A 22,809-nucleotide genomic window follows, 5' to 3' on the forward strand; every position below is an offset into this window, starting at 1 on the left:
CTGAATGATTGACACCCTTATTTTAAAGAATGTACATTTTGTATGATTTCATTTGTACCTAAGGTGTTATTTAACTATTCACTGAACTTTTTAAATGGTCTAAGAAGATTTGGTTCCTTGTGATATGACCCTTTTAAGCTACATTGTTTTGCTATGCTTTGCTATCACAGCTACGGTATGTTACACACTACGTGGGGTAAAGGGACACATAGACATGTACTGGCAACTGGTAAGCTGGACTTACTAGGCCATCCCATGCTTGGACTTCCAGGGGCTCGCAACAGCTCCTCTGAGTTGCGAGTCATTAGACAAGGCACTGAAGTCTCAAGTGGATTACGTGCTTTTAGTGACAAGTGCAGCAGAAAGGAGAAAAGATAGTAAGAAAGGTGAAAAGTTAAGATTGTTAAGGTGATAGAGGTCAGTGGTTTTAGGTGGTTTAGCTATTTTTGTAAAAGATTGTTTAAGACACTCAGGGAAAGACGGGATTGGTTATAGAAGTAGAAAAGCACAGTTAAAGCAAGTTTTATTCTTTTTTTTTTCAGGAAACTAAAGTTGAGGTGAACAACATTCGTCACATTCAAAAAGTCCAATGGTCAAAGAATTACAGGATTCATGGTTTAAAACCTGGGCACATGGAGCCTATAAACATCAATCTAATGAACTTTGTGTAAAGTTTTATCAATGCACTATTTGTTTTAAATGAAGGCATGTAAATATTATTGCCAAAAACCAAATGATCCCTTTGACCATTGCTTTATTTGAAGTGTTGTCTGTGGTGTCCATGCTGTCTTTTAAACACTGCTCTAAGATTGGTTTATTAGTTCATAACAGTTCACAATCTCAACAATGTAATGCAGCAGCCTATTCTGTGCATTGAAAAATATATGCATACACAGACAGAACATACTAAAAGTCAACGCTTGAAAAGGAGCAAGTTACTATTTAAAGACCCCATGAACTCTTTTTGTGTATTCTAGCTCTCCCTATATGTTTGTGTACTTCTAAAAGAAATGCCTAAGTTAACATTTAATGGATACTGATGACTCATCCTGGACTACACTGAGTTTTAACTCTCTGGAATGAGATCGTTCCTCCCTTAATATGACCTGTAACTGCCTAAGCAAGCAGCAAAACATGATCATGGCTGTGATGCAATTAAAGCTGACTGATTAATTAAACCATTTGATTTGTCACACACAAATCTCATGTTGTAAGAGAGAATACACTACTGTTTAAAAGTTTGGGGTCAGTAAGATTCTTTATGTTTTTGAAAGAAGTCTCCTCACCAAGGCTGCATTTATAAATACAGTAAGAAAATACAGTAAGAATGCAGCGGTATTGTGAAACAGCCTTGTCTTTAGCATCGCATTATCCTTTAGAAATAATTCAAATATGCTAATTTGGTGCTCAATATTCATATACTGTATGTCATCAATATTGAAAACAGTTGTGATGCTTAATATCAGAAACCATTATATATTTCTTCAGGATTCTATCACAAATAGAAAGTTAAAAAAACAAGTTGTTCCTGTGGCTCAGTGGTAGAGTTAGCAATGCAAAAGGTTGTGGGTTCAATTCCCAGGGAACAGACATACTGGTAAAAAAATAAATAAATAAAAATAAAAATAAAAAAAACCTATGTATAGCCTGAATGCACTGTAAGTTGCTTTGGATAAAAGCGTCAGATAAATGTAAAAGAGAACAGAATTTATTAGAAATACATTATAAATGTTTCCCTGTCACTTTTGATCAGTTAAATGTGTCCTTGGTTAATAACCAAGACAAAACAAGAAAAATGTCAAATAAACATTTCAACAGTAGTGATTTCATGGAGTCTTTAAATCATACAGAGACAACTACTTATTAAAAAAGGAAAAATAAAAAAGGCAGCAATGAGTCAGCAAACTGGTAAAGCATTAGTAATACAATTATTGTGATCTTTTTGACTAATGCATTTAAATATGTAAAAATATAAAGGAATTAAATCTTTTAAAAAATTTGATGAATAAAATAAAAATCTTTGGTATTCTTCAGTTATCTTTAACAATAACACAAGAAAAGTCAAACCACAAAATCAAAAAAGGTAAAAGAATTTGAACAAATGATATTTTTGAAAAGTGTGGAGAAAAACAGTCCACAAAAGATTTCATAAAAGAAAAAGAAACATCTTAATATAAAGATCTATATAATATAGTAATAATAATATAAAAATCGTAATAGTTTAAAAGGAAAAAGGAGGGTAAAAAATGAGTCTGCACCAAACTGGCACCTATATTACCATTATCCGGGGTGGAAAACAGCCTACTTGCGCTGGAGACCGTCTTGCCAATGTCAGCTAAGGAGCGAAGATTGGATTTCTTGGTCTGGTGGCGATGCTTCCTCAGCAAGGTGTACATGACCTTATCTTTCAGGTCAGCTTTCAAGAGACCGTTCTCAATCTGACTGTCAGTGATCATTTCTGAAAGAGAGAGACGGAGTGAATGTCAAACAGAGAGGTAGTCAGCGAAAAAGCTAAATTGGCATTAGAAAAGACCTGCCTCGTGGTTATTTTGCTTCTATAGATTTTGAGAAGCTCATTACGACCCCTTTACAACTGAGCAAACTTTTAAACAGAACTTCAGATTGGACTCTCCGAAGAATCTTGAAGTGAGTGTCAGTGAAGTGACACATTGCCTTCTATTCTTAGCCTTCAGAGGTGGACGTCTAATGAGGCAGTGGCTTGTGCATAAGATTGTCTGGTGGTTCCTGTAAGAATCTATTTTTATAAAAGAGGGTCAAAGACACGAGGCCTGGGCCCTTGGGCCCTTTTTGTGAATGGTTTGGCCCTTAATAGCCGATCCTTCAATTCATTTATCTCAAAAGGCACTCTATGAGGTTGACTGAGCTTAACTTTGCTTTAAACTGATAATCTGACTTGACACATCATGCTCTGAGTAAGAGATACGGCTAGTGGAATCAAGAATGTGAATTAATAAATCTTGTTTGATTGATGGCAGTGGTTACAATCTAACCAGCCATCTTAAATTCAGAGAGCTGCAGTAAATATCTCTTTTTTTTTTTAACCAATCCTCCTTCCTAAAAGAAATCTTTACAAATGAATCACCAGAATCACATACTTTGCTATCAGTGCACTACAGTTATTTAATGGCCCCACAGTTTTCATTCTGATCTTCCTCAAGCACTGCCTGAATTCAGTATAAAAGAAATGGCCATCCTGAATGGATGCAATCACCCGTGCATCTGAGCCCTGAGTTACAGCGAGGGTTGAGAGAGGACTGTATTAAACAGAGCTATGAATACATCCTGACATGTGAGCATTTGGAAACCAAATAACAATGGGCTGTGCTGGCCGAGACCATGCATGCATATCACGCATGCTATCTCTTAGACCTTACAGTACATTTGGAAAAGCTTTTTCTCTTAGTCTGATCTGATCTAAAGTGTTATCTGTATGATATGTATTTTGCCCTTTGTCCACTGACAGGGTGCCAGTGATGCTGGTAGAGCTAATGCCCTACATGAAAGCATTCTGTATGCTTCTATTACAGAAAAGGCAGCTCCATGACAGAAAAAAAATGACTCCTAAAACCTGCTGGTGCAAAACCATGACTGGTGCAAAATGAGCATTGAATAAAACTTGCTTCATTCATTTGACAGATATCATGTCGATACAAAAAGTTTGTTAAAATTGCACAGCAACACATTATTGCCATCATGTATCTAATAAAAATGAAAATACTCACAAATATCATGTTAGTTTATTGCTATAAATAAAGAAAAAGGGAGAAAAATGTTGGCATTTGCATCAAAAGCAATTTATGATTGCCTAAATACACTGAATTCACATCATTTCAGATCAGAGGTACCCAAACTTTTCAATACGAATGTCCAAAAATCAAAAATCAATGTGTGTGTGTGTGTGTGTGTATGTACTATACATACAGGGGTGGTTTCTTCATTAGGGCGAATGGACGATTCACCACCAAAGCACAAAAGGAAGGGATTTTTTTTTTACATTCAACCACAATGTTAAGCTAGCTATCACTATGCTAGACTGTTTGTTATGTCACTTAATAGTCCAATCAGCATTGAGTCGTGTTGTGTGTAGTACCGCCCGTTTCATAGCGATTTCTGTCAGACTGAGAATCGCACCGAGTGCTCTCATTGACTTCCATAATAAGATAATTTTTTTTCGAACTGCAGGCACTTCAATTCAATCTCTATGAGTTCAGGGGGGCTCGCACTAATGTGCTTTCATCATCATGTGTAACGTTAACTTGTGCAAGGATTGGTGGAAACAGTGACATCCAATAATATTTAAAACTATTTTGAATTTTAACAACAAGAAAAAATGAAAAAGTGCTTTAATATCTTTGATATCAATTATGAAAACTAAAAAAAAAAAAAAGAGAGAGAGACAGGGACAGCTAATGTTACACCACCTCAAATTCAGTTGTCAGATGAACTTGATCAACATCATGGCGAACGTTACATCAGCGCAGAGTGAGTAATGAAAGTAAGCAGTGCAATGTGATATAAGTGAGTAATGTAATACAAATGAGCTGTGTTATATAAGTTATATTGTAAATGAGTAGTTTAATATAAGTGAGTTGATTAAATAGTGATTTACGTTACTTCAATTACTTTTCATAAACTGATTTTAAAGAAAAACCTTTTTTAGAAAACCACGTCCTGGCTTCAGTCTTCATTTGCTGCCGAATTGTGTTAATATGCATACAGAAACATAAAGAGAGCTAGAGATAGATTAAAAGAGTCAGTTTATTTTTAATTAACACTATAATAGTTCAGTTTCCTTTACAACTAGCCATTAATTTATCAATTGAATGTGTGACCTATCCTCATTAATCATGCAAATCATGCAAACATATATATATATATATATATATATATATATATATATATATATATATACATACATACATACATACATACACATACACACATATTAAGTAAAAAAAAAAAAGTAATTTAAATAAAAAAAAAATTTTTTTAACCTCACTGCAAAAAATATAAATAAAAGCAAAAAAAAAAAAAAAAAAAAAAAAAAACATTTTCCCCATCTATTGTGATATGCCACATTAAAAAAGAAACATTTGTAAATCTAGGAAAAAGGTTCTAAAAAATATTATGTAAAAGTAAAAAAAAAAAAAAGTTTTTAAAACTTGTAAGCTTCCCTGTTGAAAAAAACAGCATATGCTGGTTAGATATTTTTTGAAGCATGGCAGCTGGTTTGAACTGGTTTAAGTTATAATCTGGTTGTGAGCTGGTCCTAATCTGGTCCTAAGAAACTAGCTTCTGTTCAGAACCAGCTCATAACCATCTTATATGTCGCTCAGGACCAGCTTACCAGCGTGGTTTTTTTTTTCAATAGGGTTGATATAGACAGCAACATGTTTATACAGTATTAAAGACAAATGATGTCACCGTTTGGCTCTCAAATCAATATAAACATGGACCACTGAGTTCATAGATCCCTCTGTTGAGCATCAACTCTATTGCAGTGAAAAAAGGTATTTGAGTGATTTGTGTTTGTAACCTAAACTGCTTAAAGGTAGTAGAGCATCCTTTAATAAGACAAAATAGCTGCAGAGGAGACACTTACCCACGACCCCTGGCAGTGTGTTGGCCTCTAGGTCCAGCATGATGGTGCCCTTCTCTATACACGTCCTAAGCTCAAAGAGACTATGAAGGGACAGAGTGGCCACATGTGGTTTACTCCACCGCTCCCCACCTTTTTCCACCTTCTCTTCAAACTTGATCCACCTTCGAAGAAAAAACAACAGATATTTGAAGGTACAGAAACTGGAATGTGGACAGTTCTGTATGGAAGACAAATGCACACAGATTTATGACACTTTTGACCATTTTCATATTGTCCCTGCTGAAAAATAGCATTCATTTTTCAAGGAAAAATCATACTGACCCAAAACATTTTAACAGTACTTTATCTTTGTAAATCCATTATATCCTATATATTCTTAAATCTACCATATCAGAAACAAATACCAGTCCCAGACATGAGACTAGAATCTAAAGCAGACCTCATATTCAACTCTGATCTTTCCTCTGTACAACTCTGTTTATTAAAACTGATGCCCATGCTTGAAAGGCTTTCATATGTAATCCTTAATCCTAAAATACACAAACAATGGGTAATCTCATCTCTAAAACAATCTCTTAAATAAAATCTTGATTGAAAAGATCAGCAGTAATCATTCTTGTACTTATTTAATCAGTTAAATGCCCGCTGTGGCATGTGATAATGGCTGCTGATTGGGGACCACCTGGAGAGCCTTTCCATGAAACTGCCCCGCTCACTGAATGATCAAATCCTTTCAAGAGCACCACAGCTCCAGAATTGATGTGTGTTGCATGCAAGACTCGTCTTTTAACAGAGACTAAGCTGTCTGCTCAAATTAACTCACAGGAATTTAAAGCAACAGTAACTGTTAAATGATCGGATTTGCTTTTAATGAATAAACAAGTCAACTGGAAACATATGTGAATTTTCAACTTTCTTCACACCTTTCCCCTGAAGATTAATCAGAGTGGATTCATCCCTTTAGACACTGTCAAGAGTTTAAAGTGTCTTCGTATACTGGCCCCAAGCAGTCATTGGCAATGAGCCAGTACACTTGAATCATCTTTTGATGAATTGTATGGTGTCTGTGTGACAAGACTGAAAGAGTATTTAAATCAGTCTTTTTTAAAAACAGAACGCTTTGGAGGAATTAAATCATATAACTAACTTTAATATAACAGATTTGTATTTGAATGCCTTTTCAAATGTAATTTATTCCCGTGAATTTTTTTTTTTTATCTTTGGTGTCAAACGATCCTTCTGAAATCATTCTAATATGCTGATTTGCTGTGATTGATTTGATTTTCTTTTTTGCTATTTTTTCTTTGAAGCATATACAGTAGAAAAGAACCACATTGTCAAACTGAAAACACAATTTGGCCAAAACCAGAGATAAAATAATACTATTAGACACAAGTTATCGAGCTTTTTTCCAAACGTTGTTCCTGCTAATAATACAGGCTCTTATATTTCTGATCTGCTTTTGAGCCTCATTAAAAGTTCCAACCGAGCCGTGACGCTCTTACCTGGCAGTTTCCTTCCACTCCATCTCCTGGCCATCAACAGACAGCAACTCGTCCAGCTCGGTGAAGAGCTGAGGGGGTGCTGGACTGTCATCGTCCTCTCCCAGAATGAATCGAATGCGCTCAGCAGCAGGTGAGACTGCAACAGGAAAAATACTGCGGGTCAGAGGAGAAGGTACAGTCCTGCATACATCCAGCTTGCCATCATCACTTATTCCATTAGGCCTGATCTCCAGCTCTGGCGGAGGAGGAATCTTGACCATAGCCAGGTCTGAATCTGGGTCCACATCCTGCTTCTCCTCCTCTCTAACCTCACTCTTCTCCACATTATTGTTCTCGGTCGCGTTCTCCGGGTTGCTATCTGATGCATCCATTCTAAAACCCAGTTAAAAAACAGTTCTGTTCCTCAAAGCTGGTGAGGATGGCTGAGAGAGGGAGGGAGGTCAAAGACACGAGACCTCACGCTGGCAGCAGCACTCAGACCGTCATTAGAGCCCTTCGTGTTGACTGCTGTCCTGTATACCCTACTCTAACACAGTGACACCTAGGTAGTTAAAAAAAGGGGTCCCCAATTGTCACCCCAGAGCAACAGCCCGCCCATCGGCTGCTCTGGCTGTACCCCATCCCATTGGCCCTCTGACTTTGGCACCCTGCCCCGAGTCCCTCATTAACAATTAGTTAATGTTCATTCTTCACAAGAGGGCCTCACTTTCCTTCTGGCTTGTTTTCTAATTTGAATATCTATCAGGTCTTGTGGAACAAAGTAAACTGTAATGTTTTATCTAAATAAAGCCCCTCTCATCTTATTAACTTAACTCCCATTTTAAAGTTTCATCATCAAATCTGGCAAAATCTGGCAGTGAAATTCCCTGGAAAAAAGAACATTTTTTTATTTTTATATCAAATGAGTCATTTCTACCTCACCTAAACCTAAAATTTACTTCTATTCATGTAGAATAATGAACTCAAGTCGATTCAGTAATAAAATTGTTTAAAAAAATAAATTACTAAAACATTATGATCCTCAAACTATAGCACTCTCTATGCAAATTCTGTTCTTAGAAAAAACTTGTACCTTTTAGAGTTGCACTCCATTAATTTACTAACTGCTTGTTTTATTTAAATAAAAAATCTTTATTATATAATTAACAAGCAAAAAGGCCTCTAACACTAGCTTGCTCTATTCTTTTTCTGTTCTATCTGTTTTCTTTTTATTTATTTTATAATAAAAAAACACTGCGTGTACTGTGTTAAGCTAACTGAGACTTGTTATCTTGTATATCATTGCTCTTTTGTTGATTTTGATTGCTTCCATTGTCCTCCTTTGTAAGTCACTTTGGATAAAAGCATCTGCTAAATGACTTCATGTAAATGCATTTAGCACATAAGTTATGTACTGTATGTAACACTCAGTGTGATTGAACTGTCACGACATGGGCAGTTCATATACTGTAATTAAAAGGCACTTCCATTGCTCATGTCACTGGCTTGAGGGGACACTTTCTAATGTTGATAACATCAACATTAACATCATGGATACAATGCTGTTTGAGTAAATGAGTAATCTGATTGTACAGCTCTGTACTGAATCAGTCTGATTTCTGACGAAACCTCCAGAATGAATTACTATCCATAAAGCACTTATGTTTCTTTGAAAAGATAATTAAACTACAGTATCTGATTGGATGAAAGGGCCCCACCTAACACTTGCTTTCCAAAGCCAGTATTACCCTCAACTTTTACTACTGCTGCTGATATGGTAAAGGGCAGGTTAAGGATGTTATCAGCACCTGAAAAAGTGATAACAAAATGTGTATTTATGTTTCTAACTTTCTTTTTTCAAATATATACTACCATCCAAAAGTTTGGGGTCAGTAAGATTTTTTTAAATATACCATTGTTTTTATTCAGCAAGGATGAATTAAATGGACTGTTTACCCAAAAATGAACATTCCCTCAAAATTTCCTCACCCAATAAGGTGAATACTTTTCCTTTTTGAATGGATTATCTCTTTAAATTAATCAAAAGTGACATTAAAACATTTATAATGTTAAAAGGATGTCTATTTTAAATGCTGTTCTTTTGAACTGTATATCCATCAAATAAACCTGTAAAATGCATCATAATTTCCCAGTGATAACAATAATAGCTGTTTGAGCACCAAATCAGTATATTAGAATGATTTCTGAATACTGGAGTAATGGCTGCTAAAAATTTACAACACAGGAAAAAAATTACAATTATATTATTAATAATTAAAAAATACATTAAAGTAGAAAACATTTTGTTTTATAATATTATTGTTTTACTGTGTTTTTTTGTTTAGTTTTTTTGATTAAATTAATGCAGCCTTTTTTGATCAAATTAATGCAGCCTTGGTGAGCATAAGATAGTTTTTTTATGTTAAAATCTTGGTTGCACTTTATTTTACAGTACGTGTACTAACATGTACTTATAGTGTACTTACAGTGTATTTATCTAAGAAAGTTCTGGTAATACAAGGTAACTACATGGGGTAGGGTTAGGTTTAGGGGTAGGTTCAGGGTTAGTACCTAGTTATTAAATAGTTATTGTAATTACTATAATAAGTACATAGTATGTACATGAGGAACAGGACACACTAAATTTTTAATGGTAATGGTAATAGACGATGTCCACTGTTTATGTTAAACGATTATTAAAGTAACAGTTGGAAAACTCAATCTCAAAGTTCAAAGTATTCATTTGTTGATTATTATTTTAGAAATAATCAGACCAGGAATGTGCAGGAAGTGAATAGGCAGTACTGTTTTAACTCATTTGGGCCAGTTCGTTGTCCCAACTTCTTTGTTCTACAAAGTGACCCTGTGATGCATACAGACAACTCTGCTACGAATACCAAGAGCTAAGCCTCAGTGGGCACTCGCTTCATGTTGTTGCTAAGCAGGGCCGGGAAAGAAGGAACAAGTGAGAGAGAGAGAGAGAGAGAGAGAGAGAGAGAGAGAGAGAGAGAGAGTGGGTGAGTTCAATATGGGTGAGAGCGCAGAGGACAGATAGAAATAAAAATCGCATCGTTCAAACAAGTTTCAAAGCTGCAGGCTCTCTCGCCAAGAGCTACGGCCCACATAAAGGGGACTTTGTCCATGCACCAGGGACTTCTGGGAAAAGCGAGGGGGGAAGCATGCCCAGCGCCCAAAAAGGGACTTAGCTGAGCTGCCACTTCATGCTGGAGAGTCCCAGTCCCCTCACTGGCAACACTGTGCAACATCCCACACGCAAACAGCAGTATCCCAAACCACATTCTAAGAAGTATTCAATGACATTCTTGCGCCATGCACAGACCAGAAAAACAATCATTCTCAATGCTCACGGGTTTGTGAATTGTGGTGTAGAGGCAGTGCAAGCTTCCCACGTCTGTCTGTAGTAGAATTAATGACCTTCACAGCATTAAAAGTCCTACATATATACTTGCAGACATAAATTAACTGTGCAACTGTGCTTTTCAGGAATTTTACCAAGTTAAAACGAAAATGAAGCAGCAGTACAGAGTTTTCTAAAAGGGTTTCATGAGTTAATTTCTATTTCTATAACAAGTAAATGGTCAGTTGTCCTGTGTTGTACAAAGTGAAGCAGCACTGTGTTCATTTCCACTTGTAAAGCTTAGAATACTGTGAAGTTTCATAGTAAATGCTGCTTCTTACAAACTCCATCTTTGCAGTTTAACATGCACTTGGAACACATTTATGAATTTAAAATCTCAGGAGGTACTTTTTTTTGTTCTAAGAGGTTTGGCCAACCAAAAAAGTTTGAAAAAGAACCCTCGGCTGAAAACAATGTTGGATGCTGTAAGACTGTTGCTTTATGGTTGCTAAGGTGTTCGGTGTGATTATTAGTTTCTTCATACTGTAGGTGGTTGCTAAGGTTAGTTCAGATAAGACCACTTTGGCAAGTTATTTGAGTTTATTGAACACAATTTATCTTTGGCGGTATGGTTCCTTATGGGGGTTCTTGCTCCCAAATTAATTGAACATACAAGAGCTTAAACATTAACCCCCTGGAACCATCATCTTGGAAATACATGACAATTAAGCCACTTAATAAATGTCTTTAAAAGCAAACAGTGGTAATCGTGTAGATGTGGCAGTGGGACGTCTATCCTGCAGCTTGGCTATGAGGATGAGTGTCTCTAATTGGACTTGAGTGAGGTCCATGCCAACCAATAATTGAAAGCCTTAGTGATCTGAAACAAAGAGACAACAACCAGAAGGTCCACGGTAATATGCTTCTAATGTGGAGGGTGGGAGGGTTGCGAGCCATTTGAGCATACTTACCAAGCAGTAGTGCCACGTATACAGTATATGTCCCGTGTCTTATTGGAGAATGGTAGTGATTGGAGCTATCTGACAGCTGACCGCATCACCTGGTCGCAGCCTATGCCTCCGTGGCCTGACTGACCCGGGGAGCAGTTGGGGGTTCGGTGCCTTGCTCAAGGGCACCTAAGTCATGGTATTGCCGGCCTGAGATTTGAACCCACAACCCTAGGGTTAGGACTCAAACTCTCTAATCACTAGGCCACGACTTCCCAAAAGCACTTGCGCCACCTGGGAATCGAACCCGGGTCACAAGAATGGGAATCTTGCATGATATTACTACACCAGCGGCGCAAGACTTGTGGTAAAAGGTTTGTACATTTTAGCAATTTATTCAAGCAATCATATGTAGTGACCGACTGATATATCGCCATGGACGATATATCGGCCAATATTTGTCATTTTTCAAATATCGGCATCAGCCGATAAGCTTTTCTTCTTGGCCGATGTGTTCAAGGCAGGACTTTTATTTTGACGGCGCTGAGAGCAGCAGTGCCAGAGCACACACAGTGCTCACACTCTATCTCTTTTGTTCGTCGTCGTCGTTAACAGTTCTGGATAGAAGTCTGTCTAATAATCAGATAGAACAGTTAAACAAAGAAATGAATGTATACATAAAGCATTATAATGATTGTTTTTATATTAGGCCTATTAGTAATGGAAAGAAAACATAATACTTTCTCGTTCGCCGTAAGCATTAAGCAAATATGCATTTATATAATTTAAACAAATCTTTGAATGACTAATGAACATTTAATTTCATAAACCTTGCAAACTTAGTCGAATCCAGCTGTAAGATCTTGTAAAGTGTGTATGTGTATCCAGCATGATTGTGTGTTCTCTATGTGAAGGTCTGTCCGTGTGAATTGAATGCTTTAACTATAAACTCGTTATGTCAAATTATGATGCGCTTTATGCATTTGCCCACTGTCATATTAATGTCATTTTCTCTGTGTGCTGTATGTAAAATGAGGGTTACCCTGGCTTTATTTGAAAAATATGATTCCCAGTGGACAAAAACATCCTAGAATACTAAGTGCCCTGCTGATTACAGTGTTAACTTTTTTATTTATTATAGGCTATATTAAATATTTATTTATTTGTGAGAAATATTGTAATCTAAAGTATAAGCATGTTCCTTTTACACATTTATTTTTTAATCTATTGAAAAATGATATAAAAAAAATTCTTAAATATTAATAATAATATTTTTTTTTAAAATCATATCGGCTTTATATCTGTTATCAGCCCCGCACTTTCCAAGATATTGGCATCGGCTGTCAAAAAACACATACTGGTTGACCACTAATCATATACATGTAAAACTTTCATGCAGTTTTTGGACTAATTAGTGCACTAAATGTTGACGAACATCTATAAAATAGTTAACATTTCAATTGTAAGCCACGGAGGAGCAGATGTACACCTCACTAGTTTTCTTGCACAAAAAGGCACAATAAGAGTGTCTATTACAAGGCTGTCTTTTGTATTTACTCCTAGCAACAGATGCTTGGCAGAAACACAACACTCGCCACATATCAAGACACAAAGAGGATTTCAAGTCAACTTCCGACTGGGATGCCCACTAACTTGTGATCCAAAGAGAATGGTCAAGGTAAGTAAAAAAAAGAAGGTTACAAATATCTGATAGAAGAAACCGCTTGGTAAAACAGCAACTAGAAATAACAAACATTAATATTGTGTATTAGTTTAAATAATAATTTTTGATACAAAAACATAGGATTTGTGTGTCAGAGTCAAATGTAGGCCACCACAGCTGTTTGTTTCACATCTGTCTAGCAGTGAGGAGCACAACAGTGATTAAACACATTTGAGGCGTCACATGCCTGTGATGTGTGGCTCTTGTCTTTTGTTTGAGGCACAAAAGAGTTTTATTCAGAACAACTATTGTTCCCTCCCCTGCCATCTCCTACTGACTTCCTGGCAGTAACTGATACCCAACTCCACCAGAGTACAACTACCACGGTCATCACACTGACTTTCCCACTTCATGAAAAACGTCCACATCCTAATGATTCTTAGGATAGCTGCTGGGGACAAGCTTTTAAAAGCATAAATGACAAATTATCTGCCTGAGTTTTCATATTCATCATCCTCTTCAGATTGAATTTTTCTTACCCTTTATCGGTTTCATTTTCTAGCACAGGTTATGTTTGTTATTAAGTATGTGATTATGCAGCTGTCAGTGCCTGCGTGCCAGTCAGATAAGCAGTATCACCAGGACCCTTATGTCTGTTCTCCCTTTTTCATTAGGACGAGATTCATTTGGGACACGGGAGACTCCCGTACTTGCCTGTCACGCCACGTACCTCGGGAGATATTTACCATATATTTTTTTTTTTTTTATATCTGCCTCAATATTCCAGCACAAAAAAAAAAAAAACACTTAAAATTCACAAAACTATGTGTGGATAACCAAAGATAAAATTAAAATTCAAAGTGAAAATCACCCTTTTGTTATCTAAAATAATTATTTTAAGTCTTGATCGTCCTCAGATGTCAGGATTAGAGCAGAGTCAACAAAGGGCCAGGAATTCATTTGGGTCTGACTAACAACAGATGTTTTGAGAGGGATTCCATGATAGTAGCCCTGAGAGACTAATAAAGAACTGAGAAGTCAATCACTAAAGTACTAAAACATACGTGTTTCTTTCCTTCTTGAAAAAGTAAATAATTCACTTTATCAAACAAATGCTGGATTCTGATTGGTCATCATGTGCTAAAATTTACAATATAGCAACAGATACGATGCCAAATATCTGCCCATAATTTCTTTTTATTACAGTACTGTTCAAAAGTTGTTGATTATTCAAGATTCTGTAATGCTTACCAAAGCTGCATTTATTTGATTAAAATAATTATAATTAAATAAAAATCGTTTTAGCCTTTCTTTGCCAAAAATGGCTATTGGCCCTAAACATTCAACTTGTAGTGTACATGTTAGGAACTGAATCTTCTAGTGACAATTAGTACATTTGCTTGATAAAAATTAATAAAATCCATAACATTTTATGCAAATTTGTTTGTTTTTTATTATGCAATGTTTAATAACCACCGTCTCAAGTTTATTATGAATATGGTCACTATGCCTCATTATAGAAGATCAGAAAGAGAACCAAGATCTTTTTTTTTCACAGTTTACAAGCTGCATTTATTAAAACAAAGTACTGATGACGCACAGTGTTGGTCTATTTGTCTTTACACATATTATCTGGTCACTTCCTGGTCATTGGGAATAGTGTGTGTGGGTGGACATGTGGTCAGCTATAAGCACCTTTAATCCCAAACATCCCCCAAAGCACAGTCAGAGGAAGCAGCATGTCCAGACACTCTCTACACGTCAATACATGTTCAACTGCTACCCAGTATACTCATAAACATAGCTGACAAACATATACACACTACAATGTGATAGTCCTGCCAAAATAACACACAACTAAACAGTATTTCAACATCCACGTGCAGACCTGGAAAATCCAATATCACCATTGTAAAGGTTTTTTCACCTCCGATATTAGCTAACTGTAGAAAATACAGACTTATTATAGCTGGTGATCACATATGGAGGTTGGACTTAGGAAGAAGGTTAGATTAACTAATTATAACCTGCAGTGGAGGGAGAGAATAACTGTAGTTGAGAGGATTACAGTGCATCGGCCCTCCTGCTTCTGGGTTTAAGAGATCTCCTGTGGGACGTCCTACTCAGCAGAGGGTCTGACTGGCTCCCACTGATGAAACTGAAACATTTGCAGGAACCATAGAGAGAAGGGACATAACACCAATTCTAAAAACTAAAAATAAGTTGTAGAAGTCACAACTGACTGGTTCTCTAATATGTTGTGTCTTCTAAATATTGACTGCACTGGAAGGCAAATGGAAATGAATCTCCACATCTTGTCTAAACAGACGAAAAGAGAAATGCTTTGAATAAAAACTCTGAAAAAAAAAACAGCCAGTTGCTTCTAACTGTAAAGCTCATGTCAGATCAGTAGCAATGATCTCACACAACATGGAGGAGAGTTTCCCTCCTATATCTGGAAACATGATAATGAATAGGAGGCACAAAGGCATGTTTCTGATGGAGGCAATAAGAAGGAATAAAAGAAGGTGTAAATATACTAGAAGGTGAGGGGCAGCTCAAGAGCACTGAAGTGGAATTAGTAGAATTACAACTTTTACATTCCTTTTTTGTTATTTATGAGATTGACAGCCCCAGTACTCACATACTTTTATTATAGGCCTACTGAATAGAAAATTGAAAAATTCACCTTTTGTATTCCACAGAAATAAATCATAGAGGTTAGGAATGAAAACTAATTCCCAAATTTTCATTATTTGGTGAACTATTCTTTTAAGAAGCAGGGATATGAGCACATTTAGAACATTTATTGCTGGCAATTTTTTATTTTTTTTTACCTCGTATTGTTCACATTTAAAGGAGATTTACTGTGTTATTTGTTGCAGCCTATAAAGAGGAAGATTGATACTAACAAACATGCATCCGGATAAGGGATAACAATCAGGAAGTAATCCATCTACAGACAAAGGTCAGCACTCACGCTGCTAAGGGTCGAAAGGCAAGGAGCCAGGACATTGTTACATGTGTGCCTGCCCTAATCTTCTGCATTACTATATCAATTTCCATCAGAAAATCCCCTGGATGGGAAAAGCAGACAAAATATTTGGAGAAATCTGCCATTTACACAGAATAAAGGCAATATACCCATTCAAAAATGGTCAGATTCTGTGCGTAATGAAATATGAAAGCCCACTCTCCATTTTAAACCTCCGCTCCAAAAATGACCCCAAAAAATGTCACAAAAAAAAAACAGGAAATCCCGCCCCAAACTCACACCATTAACTGAGCCAGAGAAGTTGACTCATCATACTGATTGGCTTACTCACAGTTGTGTGCTTAAACTACAATAGGAGAAAGTATTAAAAATGACAAACCTCACCTTTAAAGATAATGTTGATTCATAGAACAAATTATTTTAAAATTCTTAACGTGTTAATGTGTTCCTACTCAAACGGTAGCACTTAAAGATAAGCTTAAATTTGACAACAGTCAATTACATTAGATAACACGTACTAACAATGAAAAATACTTTTAAAGCATTACTCATCTTAATGTTAATTTTAACATTTATTTAGTAATACATTATTAAAATCAAAAGTTGCATCTGCTAATATTATTTAATGCTGAGCAAACATGAACTAATAATGAACGGTTGTATTTTTATTTACTAATGTCAACAAAGATTAATAAATTAATCTCATTCATTTTTAATTAATGTTAGATAATGGATTAACTAATGGGATCTTACTGTAAAGTCTATTGTAAACCATGATTTTTGATTCAGAGGACATTCAGAGGATAAACTGAAATCCCAGAGATGGCATGTCAGCTCAGCTTTGGGTCCACATCACTGTCAAGTTCTGCATTCTGCTTGGCTGCACTTGAGTTTCCATTAGGAGCTGAATAAGTTAAAGGTCAATAACTGGGTTTGTGCAGAGTCAGCGTGGAAAACTGTACTAAAACCTCAGCAGATTTAAGAATTTATAAGAATAAATCAGCCAAAGCTGTGTCATTATTTACTCACCCGCATGCTGTTCCAAACCCCCATGCTCTTATGTCTGTAGTGACACACAGGAAAAAACTGAAACAAAGTGTCTCTCAAATCTAACACGTCATCAAAAGTTCTCAAGTGTCTTGTAACCAGAAATCATGACGTCAAACCTGCACACTCCAGATGGAGGTGAAGGTAAACTTAAAAGTATAGCATACAAATCATGTGTACTACTTTATTTGTATTTTTTGGAGCTTGACAAGTCTATACTATAAAAAGTCCTACACTATGTCCTAACTACACACGACACCATGCGATGCTGCGGCATGCAATAAAAGGCATCTTTTCCATGTTAATTGAGTTTTTGTCCTAACTAGCCACAACAGCGACACACAAAATTTATATTTTAGAAACGGATTCTATTTCCGCAATGTCGCGGCTGGAGCAACAACACACAAACATAAATTACAGTACATAATCTCAGGGGATTATGTGCTTTATCCAAAATTAAACGTGTCTAATATGAGTTGAAATATAATTTTGTGAGACCTTATAGCCATACTGAAAGCAACAATAGACAGTTTACCTTAGAAAATCAATGAAAGCAAAAGATTCAAACTGAACTCAATGCGAACCAACAAGTGTATTCCATAACAAAGATGATTTCAGTCACTCAGTAAGTACATTTAATAATTATGAATTAGATTTAACCTTTCAATTTCATTGCAAGTGTAGTGCGCTTCCAGAAAGAGCCCGCCCACACACGCTTCTGATTGGCTGTGATATTTGATTGATTTTGTCGCGTCACATTTGGTGTGGACAACCAAATTGCTTTTGGCTGGAATCTTGTCTCGTCACGTGTAGTTCAGGCACGTTTTTACTATGGAAAAAATTCTGTGTAAAGAAAGTTTTAAAGGAGAAATAACAGCAATGTCATGATGGTGAGTAAATGATAATTTTCTTTTTTTTTTGGTAAATAATTCACAATTCTTTGAATCTGACTTCTTAAAATAAGTCAACATGACCACTGTACGATTTTAGGGCAACATTTTCCTCATATGACCTTGGAATCATGATGTTCTTTCTCCATATCTGCCGCTCCCTCGCTTATGCGATCCCTTTCACCTCCCCTCTCTTCCTCATTCCTCATTTCAGCTATCACATCATTAGAGGGCATTCAAGTCCTGGCATCCAAATCAGCAGAAACGCCTCCTAAGTGATCCTCCCTTGGGCGTATAATCCTTCACCATTAGAAATCTCAGAGACACACATACTTCCCTCCTCCAGCAGCTCACGTCAGGCAATCGTGACCCATTTGGATGGTTATTACTTACACGCAGGGGCCTTAGTCCCTGTCTGTCTAAACACACTCATCCGCTGGCTAGGCAGCTCTGGATATCTGTTCTGACTAAGTAGAGTCAGCAGTAGCCTTGGCTAGTAGATGTGTGTGCATGTGAGCGTGTGTGTGTGTGTGTGTGTTTGTGACTGGCTCTATGAAGGAGCCCTCAGCATTAACGTGAACTGACGGCTCTTTGGCAAGCGCTTACTGAGTGGTTTGAGGATGCTGTTGCTGGCCTCCTCATTGTTCTCTGCATCCGACCTGTCCGAAGCGTTCTCAGTCACTTTCTCCTTTCTGTCCTTGTGACTGGTGCGTCTGCGATGACGTCTCCGTCGCCGGTAGCTCTTAGGCACATTCACACCGATGTATATGGTGCGGTGACCTGAGAAGGTAAAATTGAGAAGACACGTCAGGCTATTAAGTTCACATGACACCACACAAAGCATAAGTAACACAAAAAAAAATCTATATTCATGTCTATTTTTTCAGTATTAATATTGAAATAAAATTTAAACCATATAACAAGTTCTGTTCTCCTAACCTTAATTTTTTGCAAACAATATACTCTACTATTCAAAAGACTGGGGTTGGTAATATATTTTATGTTTTCTTTTTAAGATTTTTGAAAGACGTTTCGTATGCATTCATTTGAAACTAAAATAAAAACATTAATATTGTGAACTAATATTATAGATCGAAAATAACCTTTTTTTTTTCATTTTAATCTGGACTACAACAACATACCCTAGATATTGTTTCAAAGTGTTCTGATTCTTTATTGTTGATTCACACTTTAGATTAGGACTTCATTAGTTAACATTAGTTAATTCATTAGTTCAAATAAACTGCCAATGAAAAATTACTCTGAACTCTCATTAATCTTAGGTATTCCAATATTTAATAAAATGTTGTTAAAATAAAAAATTGTAGCCGTGTTATTTAATGAGCTAACATGAACTAAGACTTATATTTTTAACAAAGATAAATAACTTCTGTAGCAAATGTAGCTATTGCTCATTGTGAATGTTAAATGAAATAACTAAGGTGAACTAATGAGGTCTTACTGTAAAGTGATACTGATTGGTCTTTATAGTTCTTTTGCACTTTAATCTGTGTAAAACTTTTAACTGTATATATTTTTCTGTATTGCTTTATTGTATTTAAATGTTCAGTTATTTGTGTTAAAAGAAAATGTTATTAAACCTGTTATACTGTATTATGATAACTAAATTCCAATACCGTGATAATACCGTATACCGTGATAAAAGCATTAGCAATTAATCGCAACATGAAAATTTGATACCGGCATATACCTAATCCAGACCTTTGCCGTTTACATTTTAAGAGACAAATCAGGTGACAGGATGGTGGAATGATGAAGAATTTGCATTATTCCTTTAGTGAATCTGCAATAACAACACTACTAGTGACTGCAACTCATTCTGAGTGAATTCCCCTCTGTATATCTAAAAGGCTCTTGATGACGTAGATTAACTCATACAGAACTAACCTACTCAATCCAAGTAAATACAATAATGTCAGTCCTAACATTGTTGTTGTCATGAGATAAACGGCTCCCTACTGTCAAGATAACACAAGCCACGTGAACATGCTGCAAGAACTTAGTTCAGCATCTGTAAGATAAATAATGTGTAGGGTCACTAAGGTCAGGAGCTGGATGTCCACTGTTTGCTTCTGACCTATTGGTTAACTCATATGATATAACCTGAGTAAAGACGCAAGTAACCTGCGTGACTTCCTCAATTGAATTTATGCAGGAAATGGATTCTACCGGAGGGGTTTGCAGCAGACTGTCAAACTAAATATTTTGGCTGAGAGAGCTAGCAGGTAGTGCGGAACGTCCAGTCTTTAGATCCATATCATACAGACACTTTCCATGTCTCTCCCTCAGTCACAAGATGTCTATCTGTTAAAGCTACAACACTGTGTGAACTGTGTAACATTTCTGGAACTTCATGTTTCATTCGGAGAATTCTAAGCTTCTCCGGGCTAATGCTACAACTGAACTGAGATGTTTAATTAACCAGGCAATAATCTAACATTTTTAACATGTCATAAACTGTCAAATAATCGATTAACATTAAAACAGTGTGCTATGCTTATACAGTTAAGCCTAAATTTAATGTTAAGAGTCAGTGTTCAACCAACACCTGCCTTTAAAGTAAAGTAGTTTATCATGGAGCCAAAAATAAATCTCATTTGAGGCACTATATTTTAATAGTTCATAAGATTTTCATGAAAAGCACTGATAGGGTTACAGAGCGCACAGGTCACATAGTGATCATGATTCACACCATCAGAGAGACTAACAGACCACCACAGTGATTCATCATGAGCCTCACAACATAACCAAGTGTGACGAGGTTAAACGCAGGACAATCCTCACCATTAGTCGACAGATAAAGCCATTGGAAACAGTAGCAACATGTATTAAATGGAAAGATATCCAGATGACTATAGATGAGCCAAATTAGTTCATGCAAGAACATTCTGTATTGCTTTTATATTGACTTTATTTTATATGTCTAATTTCTATTTGGTCTTAAATTACTTACTTTCCAATACGTTGCATGTAAATTAACATATTTGATGCAAAACAGATTCAGGATGTACTGGGTTGAAAACCAAGAGCTGGATTTTTTTTGTGTGGAGATTTCTTAAAAAAAAAGTTTATCTATGTGTTTCATTTTATTATATTGATAATATACTGTATGACTTAACTCCTGTTTTTATGATCATATTAATGTATTTCGTCTTAAACAGAGACAATCTTCCACGAACCCTTCTAAAACCTTTTAAAACTGTCTCTAGTACTTTAAACTAAAAGACGTGCTTCCACCCCTAAGGTTCGGTGTCTGACCAGATGATTATCCTGAACCTTAACACAATAATCTATTTAATTTGTACAAAGTCATTAGACACAACATCCATTCTTATAAATTACGCAGTGTATTGAAACTGGATTCACAGCCCTGCTGTCTCTTTTTGCTTTCGCTGACAGTGAAAGATCACTGCATTTGAATGCTGTCCAAGTTTTCTTTACAAAGATGACTTGTGTTTGCTTGCATTGAGTGTTATCTCATCTTTTGATCTGTTTATCTTATCTTATTAGAACTTCATTATATGCACTTTACATTTCAACATCTACAACAGGTCATACTTTGATACAATTCATAATATGAATTACTTTTTATTTATTTTGACCAAAATAAAAATGTAGTTACAAAAAAGCCTTACCCATACTAGATGTTACTTATACAAACATTGATTTGGGAAAAAAGATTAAGTTGAGGAAGTGACTTAATTATCTGCCTGTTTGTCTAAAGTTAAGAACCAGTCAAATCGGTCCACTGCAGGGCACATCCAGTATCTTTTCTGCAAACTTTCGGGAAACTTATTGCAAACTGTTGACATCTTGCCATTTTATGTGCTTGTTTTTAATTTTAAATAAATGGTCCAGAAAGATCATTAAGAACCGTTTATGAATAAAGATCCCACCAATGCAGGGATGGGCGAGAGCAAAATAAGGAAAAGGGAGTATGAGCAAGGACTAAGAGAAGGAAAGGGAGAGGTAAGAGGGAGGGAGGGACCACAGATTGTCGAGCCAGCTTTGTGCCAAGCTTCCTGTTCTTTCGGAGGGACCCTTTTCTATGAGACCATAGAAAGAGGCCTGAATTGGAGTGGCACGCAATTCGTCACCGGATAAAGCGTATACCCTGAATCTAGCTGGGCCCTATGGGCTTCAACATCAGAGCAACTTGTGTTACCGCAGTAACAGAGCTGTTGAGATGAAGGTACAAGGACAGAAAATAGCAACAAACCACTGTGCATGCTAATCTAGCTGCTAATAAAGCTCTAAATGAACTGCCACATATGGGCTCTTTGTCTAGCACATGTTGCTCTGTTATGGTTTACTTTGAGGGCAGGCCAATGTTATTTTTTGGATTTTTAAGACTAATGTTCTTTTTAATCTACTACCATTCATAAGTGTGTGTTTTTATATATATGAAATGAATACTTTCATTCAAAAAAGACGCATTAAACTGAACAAATTAACAGTAAAGACATTTGTAACGTTGATTTTATATAAATGCTGTTCATTTGAACTTTCTATTCATCACAGAAAAAGAATATTAAGCACCATCATTGGTAATAATAATATGAGCAGCAAATAAGCATATTAGGATCTGTGGATCTGATTTCTGAAGGATCATGTGGCAACGAAGATTGGAGTAAATGTGGCTGAAAATTCAGCTTTGTGTCACAGGAAGAAATTACATTTTAAGATATTCTATGATAGAAAACAGTTTGTTTACATTGTAACAATATTTTACAATATTTTTGTTTTACCGTATGTTTGATCCTCCCTTGTGAGCATAAGAG

At 36.1% G+C, this 22,809-nt stretch overlaps 1 protein-coding gene across 4 annotated transcripts in view; it reads right to left on the reverse strand.

Annotated features, from left to right (window-relative positions):
• Positions 1 to 22,809, reverse strand: part of slc4a4a (solute carrier family 4 member 4a) — a 52,704-nt gene that overhangs the window by 23,881 nt on the left and 6,014 nt on the right. For 2 of the 4 annotated variants that reach the window (XM_026211370.1, XM_026211372.1), the window contains exons 4-7: positions 18,614 to 18,787; positions 7,129 to 7,264; positions 5,624 to 5,784; positions 2,306 to 2,458 (exon numbers count right to left, since the gene is read on the reverse strand). In XM_026211370.1, coding sequence (XP_026067155.1) covers positions 2,306 to 2,458; positions 5,624 to 5,784; positions 7,129 to 7,264; positions 18,614 to 18,787 — 624 coding nt within the window. Of the gene's footprint in view, positions 1 to 2,278; positions 2,459 to 5,623; positions 5,785 to 7,128; positions 7,265 to 18,613; positions 18,788 to 22,809 lie in introns of all 4 variants that reach the window. The other 2 variants (XM_026211369.1, XM_026211371.1) reach the window with 1 other exon arrangement.

This window comes from Carassius auratus, chromosome 30 (genome assembly GCF_003368295.1).
Source record: "Carassius auratus strain Wakin chromosome 30, ASM336829v1, whole genome shotgun sequence".
Lineage (NCBI taxonomy): Eukaryota > Metazoa > Chordata > Actinopteri > Cypriniformes > Cyprinidae > Carassius > Carassius auratus.